The 17,501-nt window shown below is 40.2% G+C and overlaps 1 protein-coding gene across 1 annotated transcript in view; it reads left to right on the forward strand.

The window, feature by feature from the left end:
• The window catches only part of tgfb2 (transforming growth factor, beta 2), a 42,905-nt gene that overhangs the window by 20,199 nt on the left and 5,205 nt on the right, over nucleotides 1-17,501 (forward strand). Inside the window, exons 2-4 of the mRNA XM_082150431.1 lie at nucleotides 5,884-6,047; nucleotides 10,137-10,269; nucleotides 15,147-15,257. Coding sequence (XP_082006557.1) covers nucleotides 5,884-6,047; nucleotides 10,137-10,269; nucleotides 15,147-15,257 — 408 coding nt within the window. The remainder of the gene's footprint in view (nucleotides 1-5,883; nucleotides 6,048-10,136; nucleotides 10,270-15,146; nucleotides 15,258-17,501) is intronic.

The raw sequence follows: 17,501 nt of genomic DNA on the forward strand, positions 1-17,501 counted from the left end.
ATGTAAATATAATGTCAGTATAACAAATATGTGGGTCCCACTTTATATTAGGTATATTTAACTACTATGTACTAACATTTAAATTAATCATTTGATACAATTGTGTACATAGATTTTTACATTGCATTAAAAAAAAAAAAAAATCTGCTTCTATAATTACACAGTTGACCCTTCCCTACCCGTACCACCAAACCTGTCCCTAATCTTACCCGTAACCCACCTCAATAACAGCAAGGGTTTAACAATACAATATGAACACTATAAGTAAACTGTACTTATTTTTTTATTTAAATACATAGTAGTTAAAGACACCTAATATAAAGTGTGACCGATATTTGTTGTTAACAAGGCCAAATAGCTTTTCCTCCAAGAGTTTTGCCCACTAATGAGGCCCGTGACAGACGACCTGAAACATCTGTAGGAGATGAGTGGGGCGTTTTACTGTAATGTAGATAGGTATAAGCTCAAGTGTTAGTGTGTGTTGCGGAGGCGTAGCGCTGCATGTGTAATTTGATTCAAACGCTAACTCTTTCCCTGTCAACCACACATCTGACAGCGTTTTCCAGCCAGTGAGAGAGAGATTGTCCACTCAGCAACAGGAGTTATTTCGAGACTGAAGGACGGACAGCCGTGTCATCGAGCAGACAAGCTCACTAATCTATCAGTTTCATTAAAGCCTGGAGGAAATCCAGCACACAGGAAGAAGGACTGGGGTCAGTGGGGGAGCAAAGGACACTGGGAGGCATTTACTGGCACAGGTGTTTGATCAGTGAGCGTTCAGATCAGTAACCAGGATCCAGTCTCCATGTCTATTTAACTACTTAATGCCTTCAAGATGTATATTCCACATAGGGTAAACAGCTTATTCACCGGCAGGGCTTACGGTTTTAGTGTTTAAAATGAACATGATGTCATGTATTCACAGATGTGCGCACGAGGGTTCAGTTAAGGTTTATATATTGGAAACTGTGCAGAAGCGTCAGATAAGCGTTTTTCGATAACTAAACACAGTGAAGCTCTGTAATGTCTTTCCTCTCAGGAAGGAAGCTCTTGTGAGATCAAGCCACTGTGCATATTTTTTGGAGCACATCACAAGTGCTCCTCGTTCACGAAGACTTCCTGAGTTTAAGATCCAAGTGTTTGCAATGGCAAACCTGATGAGTGATTTATAGGAACTTAAAAAGGCTATTTGCTGTTATTAATGTGTGTGTGTGTGTGTGTGTGTGTGTGTGTGTGTGTGTGTGTGTGTGTGTGTGTGTGTGTGTGTGTGTGCGTGTGCCTGCGTGCATGTGTGTGAGAGAATCATTAATCAGGGCTATTGCTCTTTGTGGGCACTTTATATCGGGTTCAACCAGTTCAATTTCAGAAGCAGATCTGACTAATCTTTTCCAATGTTATCTCTTTTTATTGAAAAACTGTTACATTATTTTATATTACACCATTTTTTTGTATGTTTGGTAACGAGGTGCTATCAACGAGCTTATGTAAGCCAGTAAAATTCCTTAGATGGGAATATTAAGCCCTTGCGAGATATTTTTATTCTTGCACGATCAAAAAGAAAATACGGCCAGATGAGAGTGTCAGTTTCACTTTTTACAGTACCTATAAAGTTAGGTCATACAGTAGTGGCCAAAAGTCATGTCTGGCCTAGGAAAAGTGACATTTTCACCTCTTATTGAAATATTATTAAAAATGTCTTAAAGATTTTATAGGCATATTGTGTAGATGTGCTTGGAGTCGATTGTTTTATTTGTGATAATAACGCAATGAAACATGCCAAATTGTACCGACATAATTTTTGGCCAGGCTGTCAATAAAGAAACAATGCACACATGCAAAAACAAGAGAGAACCAACGGAATATTAATAACTGATTATTAAATTATGATGTAGTCAATCTGCTTTTGTGAGATTTTTGTTTTTCTATGCTTTTTTTTTTCTTCATAGTAAAATAAAACCTGTATCTGCAGTTTGCCTTTTTAAATAATGCTCATTCCGCAGCTAGCCATATTTTAACCATGTTCATACTTTTTAGCTGAATAATTGTTTAGTAATAGTTAATAATAAACTATGACATGATTTTTCTTTAATTTATGATAAATATGCATCACACTGAGTTCATTATTTTATGTTAAAACTGTAATGCAATTCAAATGCATAAATCTTACATTGAGGCCTAAATATTTTTTGAGTGTATCACATGACCTTTAATTTCAGATGACATGCCCATAGTCTGTTTACTGGCCATCTGGACGTAAAACTCAAAGGCACATTCTTGATCTGGCATACTCTAATCTGATTGGTTGGCTGACTTTTGAGGAAGAACTAATCACTGAATTTTCAAAGTTTTGGTCAGTAGCATCTAATCATTGAAAGAGTTTGATGTTGGAGGCACTTAGGAAAGATTAAACCACATGTCCACGAGTTGCACTATATGTCCTGCTTTGTTAATGCGCAATAATCAGTACTTATCACTTTTGGATGTCTATACACATTCTAATATTTTCTGTGTGTTACACTGTAATTATAATACATTCTCTCTGTGTATGTTAATGTGGTTCTGATGAGTTTGTTCAGACCACAGCGGCACCACATGTAACTAATCATTTTTATGTCACGTTCGTATAAATCAGCGGTTACAGAGTCTCCGCTACTGAATCTCTGTAAATCAGCGGTTTTCTTCCTGCGTCAGCCCAGATTCCCCAGTGGATTGCAGAGTGACAGGAAGCTTGCGGTGTATAGAGATTAGAAGGATCATTATACGTATGTGCGCTCTCACTGGTGTGTGAACTCAGAAGAGCGTGCGCTGTGGTTTCCAGTGAACCCTGCTCAAAGCGTCCAGTGTAGAACCAGCACAGCAGAGCCTTTCATGGAGTCGAGATGTAAATACTGCGCCTTATGCTGGCTCATTGTAAGAGTGACTTTGTCTGTTGATGGAGTGAGAAAGCTTCAGAGAAGTGCACTAGTCTTGGCCCTTCTGTCCAGCTGGTCAAGAGAAGAGTTGAAGTATGCTCCTACATAAATTTGATCATGCTTATAAGGATATATAGACTTCTGGTGCTTGAGATCTTGAGCATTTGAGAACTGACACGTGACGTTTTTGCCATAGGATAAAACGCAGGAACCATCACAACAGGGCTTTCCTTTAAAACCCTGATTGTTCTCACAGTCACTGCAGCTGCCAAATGTTTTCTTCTGTCCGTCTCATGTGCGTAGGCTTATTAAACAAACCATTGAGCCTCTGTGATCCCTGGCTTCTGTGCAACGCTCAGGGTCCGATTAGTGCTTGAGGCCTCATCATACACCGTCTGACAGCATCACACACATGGTTTCTCTCTGTAGGCATGCTAAGCTCATGGTTGCTGTTTTATGTGTGTTGTGGTAGGTTAACCCTCTCGAATCACATGGGATAAACTGAGTATATCGCTGTGTGTCACATGACATCGCGCCGCTGTAATTCATGCAGAGTCACGCCGGCCTGCTGCCGTATCCCTCAGATGTTAGCTTACACATTTGTGCATGTGGCTTTGGTTGTCTTTGTTAATTTGTTGAGCTACTGTGCCGAGTGTCGCTCTCATCTCGCTGTTGCACACATGGTTCTCGGCACACGCAGTGTGTGTGTGTACGGAGCCTGTCAAAGCACATGACATTCACACATGGTTTTGAGTACTGAATGAATGTTGGGCTACTGGGTTCACTTGGGAACATATGGAGCGGGTCTGTACCCCAGCTGACCCTCGCGTGACAGCTCGGCCCGAGAGGTGTGTCCCTCCACTGTTTCATCACACTTTGAGTGTACACACTACATCACTGCCCAACATGCACCAGGGCTCGCACGTAAACAGTGACATCATCGCAGCACTGTGCATTGCCTCTACAAGACTTTGTTTTGCTTAGTCAAAGTTCAAACGCCTTGAGTGCCATGAGCTGTGTGCAATATGCAGACCCTTGTGAAAAAGAAGTATACTTTAGTATACTTTTTTTTACTTTTATGAATATGAACTGAATATGAATGCAATTAAATGTATTATATTATAGTTAAAATGTATGTTAAATGCAATTAGTTGTTCTTAAGAGTGCTTTTTGACCCACTTTATTAGGACTTAAGTACATCTTTATTTGTTATTTTATACACATTTATACATTTTTATAATGGTGTGGGCTTTACTTTGAAACGATTTTCACTCAGAAATTGCTTGAAAATTTCACAAATAATTACACAGAAATGGCAAGTAACACGTTAAATTAAACAACATTTTGAAGTAGAAAGTGTGAAATAGTATTTTCTTGTAAAACTTTCTCCAATAATTGTTTAATTTACAACTTTACAAAATCAATTTCTACTGTGTAATTACTTCTTTTGTCTTTAAAATATGGTTAAAGCTTACTGACAAGCATTTATGGTAAACTAAAATACATACAGTACCTTAATGTCTTTTCTATTGAAACTTGCATGTTATGTATTTAAATATATTTATAATTATACATTCGTAATGATGAAGTTACAATTTAGTACATTTTAAATATATTAACAGTAACACTTTATTTTGATGGTCCACTTTAGACATTCTACTAACTATAAGTAACTTTGAATCTACAGGTCACCTTCAGTCATTAGAGTATTAGTTGACTGTCTGCTTAATATCGGCAAACACTTTATTTTGATGCTTCCCAACAGACAGTTGAGTAACTTTGCATGTACATGCCAACTTATTTAACAGTTATGATTCTTGTCTTGTTTCCCCTATTTTGTGTTTAGGACTCTTATGTTGAAGCGTAGAACTTCAACTAACTTGTTCTAACTTAGTTCACTAACTAACATGTTCCCATTGTTCCAGTGTTTCACTTCCATTTGTCCCAAATGACACACTTTACACTATGCACTTATACTCTATGTACTTATGCACTGTGTACTCAACCATGTAGTGTATGAATTGTATATGGTTATTTTGTCATTCAACTTTGGAGTCTGATAGCTCCTCCGCTACGTAATTTAAGCTGCAACAGTTGAGTGCATGAGGTGTCCAACATTCCATACTTCTTTTTTCCCTTAATTAAGTGCACCATCCGGGTATTTAAAGTGTACTTTTTTTTCAGTGTAAACACACTAATTGCAATATTTATACTACAAAACGTCATAGAATAGTTCATGAATAATTTGGACACACCTCCTGTGTTTAGACTCTGTTTGCTTTTGTTTCCATAGTTACCCTCATTGCATAATATTTCATTGTTCACACCTGTCCCTTGTTAGTCCTTGTTATGCTGTTTAAATAAACCCCAGTGTTTCCTGTGTTGTTTGTCAGGTCTATCCTTCTATTAGCTGTCTAAAGTGGACCACATTAACTTTAAAAGTAATATTGAATAACACTCTACAGATACAATTATAATCAACTACTTTAGTACATCTGCTGTAGAATGTTAGTCAACATATCAAAATAAGTGTACTTCTTTAAAGCATGACAGAAGGGTATTAATCATAATAAATTCAAATGTACTTTAAGGTAAAACTTTTATTTTGACATTAAGTTTACTTAAGTAAACATTTAAGAAAGTATACTCCCTTATGTGGCCGATTATTTCATTTATAATATATTACCTTCAAATTTTGTTTGCAAAAAAAAAAAAAAAAAAAAAAAAACATTCAATGCAATTAAGTACATTTCTTTTCACAAGGGGAGGTTCCTGCAACTGCTTCCCTGGCAAGTCAGTTTTGATTTCATGTTGACCAATAGGCTAACACTACTCTATTTATACAAAAGTACTGAACAATAGTGATTTACTGGCAAAGGGACTGGATGCACATACTGTAACTCCACACATGCAGGTACATAAGGAAAGTGTCTTAGCAGGTCAGTAACAGTGCCCACTGTGTTTGTTCCAGATGTCATCTCTCCAACACATTACAACCCGTACTTCAGGAGGCTAAGGTTTGACGTGAGCTCCATGGAGAAAAACGCTTCAAACCTGGTGAAGGCCGAGCTCAGGATCTTCAGGCTGCAGAACCCAAAGGCCCGTGTGTCTGAGCAGCGGATTGAGCTTTACCAGGTAAGTCTTCTCCTGTCCCTCAGCCCTTCATCATTCTTGCATTTCGTTTGACTTCATGCACTCATTCAACTCCCTGAACAACTGTCATGACAGCAGCAGTACAAAAATCTGGTCTGGGCAATTACTTGCATGCAAACTTTGGCTTTGGTTTTTACACGTGAGAATTAAGATATAAATTAAAATATTTTTCTAAGAAATACTATTCAAAATTTGTGTCAAACTATTACAATATCCTCATTTATGAGATCAGATATGATGTATATATTTTTTTTAACGTTTATGCCCCCCGAAAATTTCAATTATTTCAGAAATTATTTCAGAAAACATGATTATCCTAGAAGAGATGTATTCAAGTGTAGTCATTGTATGTACAAATTCCAATTTAATGTATTTTTAAAGGTATATTATGTAAGTTTTTTGTTAATTATCAATCCTTCTGAAAAAAAATGTTTGTCTTACCCTGATTCACTATTCTATTGCGTACATGCGTCACTCGCACGTGTGTATTTTGTCATATCTGTAAATAGAGTACATTTTAGAGGTTAGTTGTCACAACGAGTGAGAAAGGTTGACATGGAGCCGCTAAATCTCAAGCCTCCAAGGAATCACCCGTTTTAAACAAACGCTAAACAGAGGAGAGTCTGCTGGAGAAGAGAACGACAGAGCTCGTAATAAAACAAGAATCAACATTAGCTTGGCTTTTGAGAGATGGTGAGGACTGAAGGATTTAAAATGTTGTAAAAGCGATGTAGAGATGTTTTTTTATTACTCAACAGGTGAAATAAGGTATGTTATTGAACAGATAAATTGCCATATGTAGCTCTCTGACAGAGTACATTGTAAAGCATTATCAATAGTGAAGGCTCATTTCATTATGGTTGTTGTAGCGCTGTGATGGAGTTTATTTTTAAGAAAGTAACATGTCTATTAATGGGTAAAGCTACAGTAATGTTTTCAGCTAGTCAGCTTGAGATGCTTTTTTCTATCTAAACTGGTTATATCTCTTAATAGTGAATGTTTTATGAGCAGTAGGATAATCTCGCTCTCTCTTTTTTAGTTATGAGTAACCATATTCATCCGCACAGTCATGCAGAGCCGAAACGCAATATAAAAACAATGTTCTTCCACAAAATGCATGCAGTTTTGTTTTTTAAATGCCAGAAAGCCAAAAGATCCGGGCAAAGCATGTATTATGTCATTGACCCATTCACTACAATAGCACTCTTGCTGATGTGATATTGCTTAAATAAAGGTGCCATGCAAAGATGCAAATTATGTCGTCATTAGCAGTTCACCTCTTTAATCTTATTAATATTTCAGCTATTTCTAATAAACTGCAATTAGATTAGACTTGCGTCTCCGGCTTCTCATATTTTCCTCCTGTGAACAAAACTTCAAAATTCAGAGATTTCAATAAGAACTCAAACATTTCTCATCAAATACTCCCGAAACCAAATGATCTGAGCTATGCCATCCAAATTATAGCCCTAAACTCTTAATGTATTTATATTAACTATCGAAGCTTGTTTCTGCCAAAGAATAAAAATAATAATAAGGAAATTCGGACTTTTTTTCTGGCAATTGTGAGTTTATAACTTTCAATTCTGACTTTTTTCTCAGAAATTCAGCTGTGAATTATAAAGTCCAAATTGTGAGATAAAAACTCACTATTGCGAGACAAAAGTCTTGCAAAAATATATTTTATTCCTTGGAAACAAGTGTCCATAATCAACTCTTGTTTTATATGTTCATTTTTCTTTTTAATAAACGAGGTCTAGGAAATACACTGAAAATGCCACTCAGAAATTGCTAGTGCATTTCATAACTTTTTTTTACAGTGTACAGATAAATAATTCATAAAGAAGTCTTCTGAGCAATGAATGAGCCCGTTAATCATACCAGAGTTAATTGTAACCCGGGCCACTTTTCAGATTGACTCAGGTGTAGTTCACCAACACACACTCAAGTTCAGAAAACCGTTTTCACACCAACCAAGTGAACCAAACTCTGACGTCAAACAGGCTTGTGTACGCAGTGTGAAAGCGCCCACACATGCACTTTTTAACCTCTCTTCTCCTCCTCCTCTTTCCTCGTATGTTCGTTTATTTATCTTAAGGGTGCTGTAGAGCTCCGGCCCATCGATCAGCGGGGTTTTATGTGTGTGTGGAGAGAAGTGAGTGTGGAATGCTGTTTGGTGATTTAGAGTTCCGAGGGTCTCGAGGGCCAAATAAAATCCCAGTGCTGTCGAGGTCTGTGCTCCCCTCCTCCCACCTGCCTCTCCATTTAACCTCGCTCCCCTCCTCTCTGTTCATGTGTCAGGTCTGTCATGACAGGTGCAGTAAACACTGTCCCACTAACACAGAGATGGTGAATGTGTTAGGGAGGTTTTAAAAGGAGTTTGCAGGGAAGGGAGAGGTTGATCCTGTTCCATTTTTATTACTCATGTTAATGATTCTGTTGTAGCTGGTCAGGACAATATGGTCAATATAATTAAAGTGAACTTTAATAAAGTGCAAAATAATACATTTAATTTATAGTTCATCTGCATATAACATTGACTAGTTCGAGATGGGTGTCAAAAACAGTCAATCTAGTCAGGCAAAAGTTTGCTTTAAGAATGGACTGTTGTCTGAAGTGAACTGGTGAAACAGCTCAAACTGAAAGAGTAGAAAGAGCGATATTTTATGCAATTTCCCTATATTTAGTATATACTTTATTCACGCTGTCAATCCACAAATCTTTTTCTAATATCATGAATTATTATGAAGACAAAATACTCCAAGGCACTCGCGAGGTGAAGTAAAAAACAACTGGGCTAAAAAAAAAAGTGTAGATAAAAGCATTTCGGCTACACCGCCTTCTTCAGGATACATATCAATTGTCTTCTTAAACTATTAGTAATTAGTGGATCATCAAAGACAGCTGGTTAAACATCATGAGTTATTATTTGATGAACATCAGTGACATTGACAGTCGTCACATGATTTGAACAAAACTTTTTCAGATATGTACAAATATTGTAACCAAACTGCTTTCACAATGTCAGGAAAATGATTTCGCACTGACATTTTTTAAGACAAAAATCTATTTTCAATTTAGGAATGAAACATTTTCATCACAGAAGAGGTGTTTTCAGTAATTGCGGGCATTTATTATAGCATTTATAATGTTACACTGGCATTCAAAAGTTTGGGGCAAAGTCGCCAAGGCTCCATTTATTTGATCAAAAATGTAGTAAAAACAGTTATATTGTGTACAATAAATTTTTAAAAAATAAATAAATAAATGCTGATTTGCTGCTTAAGAAACATTTCTTATTATTATCAGCGTTGAGTTGCTGTTTAAATTTTTGTGGAAAACGTGATACTTTTTTCAGGATTCTTTGATCAACAGAAAGTTCAAAAGAACAGCATTTATTTGATAGAAATCTTTTGTAACATTAAAAATGTCTTTACTATAATTTTTTAGCTCTTTAATGCATCCATGCTGAATAAAATATTAACGGTAGTGTATTTTAGAATAAATGAATAGATCCCTCATTAAGTAATTCAGCTCTCCTGTTAAACCAATCAAGTGTTGTTTCAGTTCAGCATGGAGATTTATCTCCATATCAGCAGTTGTGTAACTACAGTAGATTCCAAACCGTCCCAAAAGCCCCTCGACTGCTTTATGGACAGCCGACCCCTGTAGCTCCAGTCTAAAGATCCTACAATTAGTATCTCCACTTTGGCCTCCATCTGAGCCTCTCCATCCCACATTCACCTCCACGGCCCGATGGAAGGAAGCTGAGCCATTGCAGATCTACAGCTGAAGCAGTGTTTTACGCATTAAGAGCTGCTCTGTCCAATGTAAACACGCAGCCACAAAGGACAGAGGAATAACAGTGCACCCTGTCCAGCATCTGTTTCCGCCACCACAGCCTCTCCAAGCATTTCCCAGACCTGGCTAATCAATCAGGGAGCTTCCAATGGGAAGAAGGGAACCGCTGTTGAGGCACTGGATAAGGGTACCGTTTCATATGGGGTGAATGAGGGCTAGCACATCGATGACAGCGTTTGCAGTCTGCTGATGCGTTTCCTGTTTCTTTAGATTTTAGGTCATAAAGAGCTCACATCACCCACACAGCGCTACATCGACAGCAAGGTGGTGCGCACCCGTATGGAGGGCGAGTGGCTGTCGTTTGACGTGACCGAGGCTGTCAGTGAGTGGCTGCTGCACAGAGGTAAAGGAGTGTAAGACAGTGTTTTACTAGAAATGTCTTGTGCATATTTATGTCTAATTCCTGCTGGAAAATCTAAAAACTCAAAATCAACTTAAAACCCAAATCGAAGATTAATGGTATATTTTTCTCCAAAAAAAAAAAAATCTTTCTCGACCAAAAATATTGATGACTCATCTTGTACTCAGGGGTGTGTCCCTTGTGAAAAAGAGGAGTGCTTAATTGTATTGAATGTGCACTTGTAGTGTACTAGAATATAGGTAATATAATATGAATTGAAATAAAAGGCCAGTACTTTTATGACTATGTTTCTCAACTTTTGAACACTTTCAAAAGGTGCACTGTAATATCAAATTAATAGTTTTACTTAAAGTACATTAAGTTTCGCATTCAGCTAATTGCATTTAATTTAAATTTAAACTACAATACATTTTCATTTAACTGTGAATAACATGCAATTCAGTGTCCAAAAAATAAGTAGCTACCATTTTCCGTTTCAGTGATCTAGCTTGACCTTAGGCTGGTTCCCTTTCATGTCGGTCACTCCAATATTTCGTCGGAGGGATCCGACAGAAATGGGATCTTCGCAGAGAGACCAATCTACTTCGAGAGAAACTAAACGAACCAATGCACATTGGCATGCGATAATTGCACCAACTGCTTCTATCATGCAGTGAGGGTATACTGTAAAATGAGCACCTTCAATAAAGAGCAGTTTCTGAAATCTCTGGGTGCCATTATGCCTCGCCGCTCTCGTTCCCCTCTCCCCAAGAGGACCAGAATGGCAGCTTGTGACGATATGCCTCACAGCTCTCGTTTCCCTCTTGGCAACAGGGTGAGAATGACAGTGCACGACGCTATACCTCGTCACTCTCGTTCCCCTCTTCACAAGAAGGCGAGGTCGACAGTGTGCGCCGTTACGAAACCTCACCAATCTCGTCCCCTTCTGCAATCGCCAGCAATCTGCGGTTCGAGAACGCAGTCAAGCCTTCACACATCCTTTGTCCACCCGTGGGCTGGGTCGGGTCGGGTCCCTGTCCTCCACCTTGCTGCCCCTCCGCAGTACGTCTGTGGTTCTGTTGGTCTCGCTGGTACAGTCTCTCGGAGCCTAGCTAGTGCTCCCGAAACCATCCCGCTGGCTCATCGCCCAGTGCTCTCCCAAGTTCAGGGGCATCCGGTTCACCACTGTGATGGCTACTGGTGCTCCTGTCTTACGGGCAGAGATTGAAGTCCAACCGCCGAAGGACGCGATCGAGCCGGTCCCTCCAGCAGATATGAAGTCAGGGTTCTACAGCCCCTACTTCATTGTACCCAAGAAAGGCGGTGGGTTACGGCCAATCTTGGACCTGCGAGTTTTGAATCGGGCCCTGCACAAGCTCCCATTCAAAATGCTCTTGCAGAAACGCATTTTTGAATGCATCCATCCCCAAGATTGGGTTGCAGTGATCGACCTGAAGGACGCATACTTTCATGTCTCGATTCTTCCTCGACACAGGCCCTTCCTGCACTTTGTTTGTTTAGTTTAGTTTATTTATATCAGGACAATGTGCAGTTACATTAAAAAGATGGCTGCACCAGATTCAGCACTATGCTAATTTCCATCTGTAGTCCTACACAGTTAAAATTACATAACAGAGTTAAAGTTACATAGTAAAGGCAATTAACCTATATATAAAAAAAATATATATAAAAAAAAATTATATGACAAAGACAGTTAATACAATATAAAAAGGTAGTTTACAGAGAAGGTACAATATACAAATATAAAGTGCAAATTACCAAATTGTGTGCAAAATTAGCTTTTGCTTTTGAGGGTCGGGCGTATCAGTACAAAGTCCTTCCCTTCGGGCACCTCAGCCTGTTGGGACCTCGGGTCAACTGGGACAAGAGCAAACTCTCCCCTGTGCAGAGGATCTCTTATCTCGGTATGGAGCTGGACTCGGTCAATCAGACAGCGCGCCTCAATGAGGAGCGCGTCAAGTCGGTGTTGAACTGCTTGAATTCGTTCAGACGCAGGACAGCGGCCCCACTGAAACTTTTTCAGAGGCTCCTGGGACATATGGCATCCACAGCTGCAGGAACGGCGCTCGGGTTGCTTCACATGAGGCTGCTTCAACACTGGCTACACGGTCGTGTCCTGAGATGGGCGTGAAAGAGCGGCACGTACCGGGTTTCCATTACCCTGCACTGTCACCAAACCTTCAGCCCGTGGTCGGACCCTTCGTTTCTACGGGCAGGTGTTCCTCTAGAACAAGTGTCCAGGCATGCTGTGGTCTTCACGGATGCCTCTGCCACCTGCTGGGGGGCCACATGCAACGGGCATGCAGCTTCGGGTCTGTGGATGGGGCCTCAGCTGCATTGGCATATCAAATATCAATTGCCTCGAGTTGCTAGCAGTATGTCTTGCTCTCAGCCGCTTCAAGGTGCCGCTTCGAGACAAGCATGTACTGGTCCGTATGGACAGCACTGCGACCGTTACGTACATCAACCGACAAGGTGGTTTGCGCTCCCATCTGAGGTCACTTCGTGCCATCCACATCCTTGGCGAGCTTTATCGTGCAGCTGACGCGCTCTCACAACAGCTCTCACAACAGCCCCCTCTACGAGGCGCCTCTATGCGTTGAAGAGGAACCTGTTCGTTGAGATGCCTGGTTAGAGTTGTGCTTTCCTTCCTGCAAGATGGGTTGGAGCGAAGACTGTCTCCCTCCACCCTCAAAGTGTATGTCGCCGCTATTGCCTCGCATCACGATGCAGTTGAAGGTAAGTGATTGGGAAAGCATGACCTGATCGTCAGGTTCCTGAGGGGGGCAAGGAGTCTAAATCTGCCTCGTCCCCCTCTTGGGACCTGTCTCTGGTTCTCAGCGCACTGCAGAGACCTCCCTTCGAAATGCTGCAGTCAGCAGAGCTATAGATCCTATCACTAAAGACAGTGCTCCTGAAGGCGCTGGCTTCTATCAAGAGGGTAGGGAACCTGCAAGCATTTTCGGTCGACGAATCTTGCCTAGAATTCGGACCAGCTTACTCTCACGTTGTCCTGAGACTCCGGCCCGGATATGTGCCCAAGGTTCCTACCACGCCCTTTAGAGACCAGGTAGTGAACCTGCAAGCGCTGCCTTCAGAGGAGGCAGACCCAGCCCTGGCTTTTCTCTGTCCCGTTCGCTCCTTGCGGTTATACGTGGACAGAACACAAACCTTTAGGACCTCAGACCAGCTTTTCGTCTGTTACGGAGGCCAGCAGAAGGGAAAGGCTGTCTCCAAGCAGAGGTTAGCCCACTGGATAGTGGATGCTATTGTCTTGGCATATCAGTCCCAAGATGTGCCTTGCCCATTCGGGTTGTGAGCGCACTTAACTAGAAGTGTTGCTTCCTCCTGGGCGTTAGCTCAAGGCGCCTCACTGACATATATATTGTAGAGCTGCGGGCTGGGCGACACCCAACACGTTCGCTAGATTTTATAGCCTTCGTGTAGAGCCGGTATCCTCATGTATACTCGCCCCAAGTGGCCAGTAGCGCTAGGAACCCGCTCAAGTGTCGGCTTGCTACGCCATTCTCGCCTGGTCTGCCAGATACGTACGTCTATTTGCTCCAGTGTGTTCCCCCGGAGACAACTAACCCTGTTCCTCCGTCACCCCTACGGCAGGCCTAACACTCGTATGCATTGAGGAACCTGTGCTAGGCTGGGTTTCCATATGTAGCGGTCCCTGCGGCGACCACACAAGTGTAAATTCCACGGTACGGTTACCCTGTCGGCTAGCCAATGTTTTTCCCTTGGCAGAGCCCGTTCTGCTGGTGCGCTTCCTCCCTAGGATTAGGCTGGAACCACCTCAGAGACTTCCATGTGTTGCACTACCCTGCCTGGCTGGTCTTTCGGAACATCAGTGGCCAGGACTCCCCGCATAAGCTTCTGCCCCTAATAAAGGGAGAGAAGTGAGGCTTATTCAGGGCACTGGAAGGGCCAACAACATGGCGTGTTGGTAGGGATCCCATTTCTGTCGGATCCCTCCGACGAACATTGGAGTGACCGACATGAAAGGGAACGTCTCGGTTACGTATGTTAACCCACGTTCCCTGAAAGAGGGAACGGAGACGTTCGTCCCGTTGCCATGATGTTGTACCATCGCTGCAGACGGCCGGGTCCCTGGCTTGGCTCCTCAGCGAAAACCAAGGATGTGTTGTACCTGCTGCTCATTATATACCCGCACTGCGTGATAGAAGCAGCTGGCGCAATTATCGCATACCAATGTGCATTGGCTGGTTTAGTTTCTCTCGAAGTAGATTGGTCTCTCTGCGAAGATCCCATTTCTGTCGGATCCCTCCGACGAACGTCTCCGTTCCCTCTTTCAGGGAACGTGGGTTACCCTACGTAACCGAGACGTTTTCTAGCAGGAAGAAAATAAGAATTAGTCAAAATTTCTATTTGAGTTAAACATGACATTTTGAAGTAGAAAGTGTGAAATAGTATTTCCTTGTAAAAAAATACTTTAATGATTTAAAAAAATATATCAAATCCTTCATGCATGCAAAGTTTAGAGAGTTTTCACCATATCTTATCAAAGTGCATGAGAATAGCAGTAATAACAGGCCAAAGCATGAAGGTGTAGGATCATCGTCAGCATACATGAGCTCATAACAGTTGGAGCCCAGCGGTTCTCCATCACATTACGCAAGAGAGCGATAGACATCCGCGCAGCAGCAGAGATATTCAGCATTACTAGCGGTTGTGATGAATGCTGGAGCTGAGAGACAGCAGTGACGGTGTGTGACTCCCGAGGGATCATGGGAGTGGGCTCACTCACATCAGATGAGCTCATTTATCTGCTGTAGATTATCTGACCTTGCTGTGCAAGTGTTTTATTTTTCTCTGTTTTTCTCTCCCACCAGACAGAAACAATGGATTCAAGATCAGCCTGCACTGTCCCTGCTGCACATTTGTGCCGTCAAATAATTACATCATCCCCAACAAGAGCGAGGAGCTGGAGACACGCTTTGCAGGTGGCTTTGGGTGGGGGTGGGTGTGTGTGTGTGTGTGTGTGTGTGTGTGTGTGTGTGTGTGTGTGTGTGTGTGTGTGTGTGTGTGTGTGTGTGTGTGTGTGTGTGTGTGTGTGTGTGTGTGTGTGTGTGTGTGTGTGTGTGTGTGTGTGTGTGTGTGTGTGTGTGTGTGTGTGTGTGTGTGTGTGTGTGTGTGTGTGTGTGTGTGTGTGTGTGTGTGTGAGAGAAAAATGGAAATAAATGTTTGTCAGAAAGAAGTGGGTCTGATTGAGGCCCAAATCCCCCCGAATAAATTAGAGGCAAAAGGGTGCTTAAAAAGTCCACTATCAGTCCAAAGTCTGGACACACCTACTCATTCTAGATTATGCCTATTTGTCACATTTTAGAATAATAATCATAGTCATCAAAACTATGAAACAACACAACTGAAGACATGGTAATTATGTAGTGACCAAAAAATGTGACACAAAAGAAAACTAGCTTATATTTGAACTTCTTTAAAGTTTCCACCCTTTGTCTAGATTCCAGATTCTAGTCAGATAATGCTTTTTTTAAACTGCATTGAACCGTGACTATCTGGTCCTATTAAAAAGTGTATGTTTTGACAGTGCTTTCAAGCAATATTTCATCAACCCAAAAAGTTACATTACAAATGAGTCAGATCACAGTTTAAGGGGTATTAATGCACCTGTTAATGAATATTAATATCATCTAATGTTCCTGAAATACTCCATATGTTGTGTGCATTAAAGCATACTGAAACATGTATGATTAAAAATTACACTTACAGCAGTTTTATGTTTTTCTATGAATTTGAATTATGCGAGTCCTGGTACAATCACTGTCGCCTCTCATGGTTAATTGTTTTGGCAATGATTTATGCATTTGGCAAATCTGATTTGGAAGATTTGATCCAAAGCGACTTGCATTGTTTTCAAGGTAGACTGAAAAAAGAATTACACTTTTATATATATAAAAAAAATATATATTTAAAAATAATAATATATTATATATATACATACTCTTAATTTGTTAAAAAATATATATATTTATGGTTTGTTAAAATCTTACATTTTATTTTATAAGTTCAAAAATATTTATTTCCACAAAGACACAAGCCAAAAACGCACTTAATATAGATTTATATAATACATTTTTTGGCTTTTTACCACTTAATTTTACCCTAAACAAAAGCTATAGCTATAGCATGAAAGTAGAATTTTCACTTAGGACAAAAAAAACATTTTATTAGTCTATGATTAATTAAGTTTACTATAGTATAAATAAAGACAACTTCAAAAGACCTTAAAGGGATAGTTCACTTTGAAATGAAATTTTGGTATGTTTTAGCTTACCTCAAGGGCATCCAAGATGTAGGTGTCTTTTTTTCCGCAGTAGTTTCAATTTTGATATTTTTAGGTCAAACCGTTCTTGTCTGTCAGTCATATAATGCAGGTCGATGGTCACCACCTCAAAGAGCATGCGAGTCCAAATTAAAACAATTCCCCATTGTCCAAATTAAACAATTCCCCATTGTAAGTACACATTGATGGCCTAAGACACGAAACGAGCGGTTTGTGTGAGAGAACGAACAGTTTTTATATCGTTTTTACCTCTTGTACACAGCCACGTCCAAGTGATCTGAGAGCGCGGGCGGGTATAGATATATACAATAGAAGTCGCCTTGGCTACGGCAGTTCATTGGAACGTTTCGTGTCTTAGGCCATCAATGTGTACTTACGATGGGGAATTGTTTAATTTGGACGATGGGGAATTGTTTTAATTTGGACTCTGTGCATGCTCTTTGAGGTGGTGACCATCGACCTGCATTATATGACTGACAGGCAAGAACGGTTTGACCTAAAAATATCAAAATTGAAACTACTGCGGAAAAAAAGACACCTACATCTTGGATGCCCTTGAGGTAAGCTAAAACATACCAAAATTTTATTTCAAAGTGAACTATCCCTTTAATGGCAATGTCTTTTTGATTAATTCATCATACTAACAAATAAAATACAACAGAATTTAAAAAAAAAATTCCCAATAATTTGTTTCTTTTAATTTTTTCCATGGAGTGCATTAATGCACAATCATAGAAATGCACTAAATTAATTAGTGCATTAATGGAGTGCACAAATCTTCCATTAACAAAACAGGTTTAAACCAGAAACCATGACTTTAAATTAGACCAGCATACAAATGCACTTTAAATGAATGACTCAGTCATTTGATTTTTTTTTTTTT

Source organism: Leuciscus leuciscus (assembly GCF_965113295.1).
Source record: "Leuciscus leuciscus genome assembly, chromosome: 20".
Classification (NCBI taxonomy): Eukaryota; Metazoa; Chordata; class Actinopteri; order Cypriniformes; family Leuciscidae; genus Leuciscus; species Leuciscus leuciscus.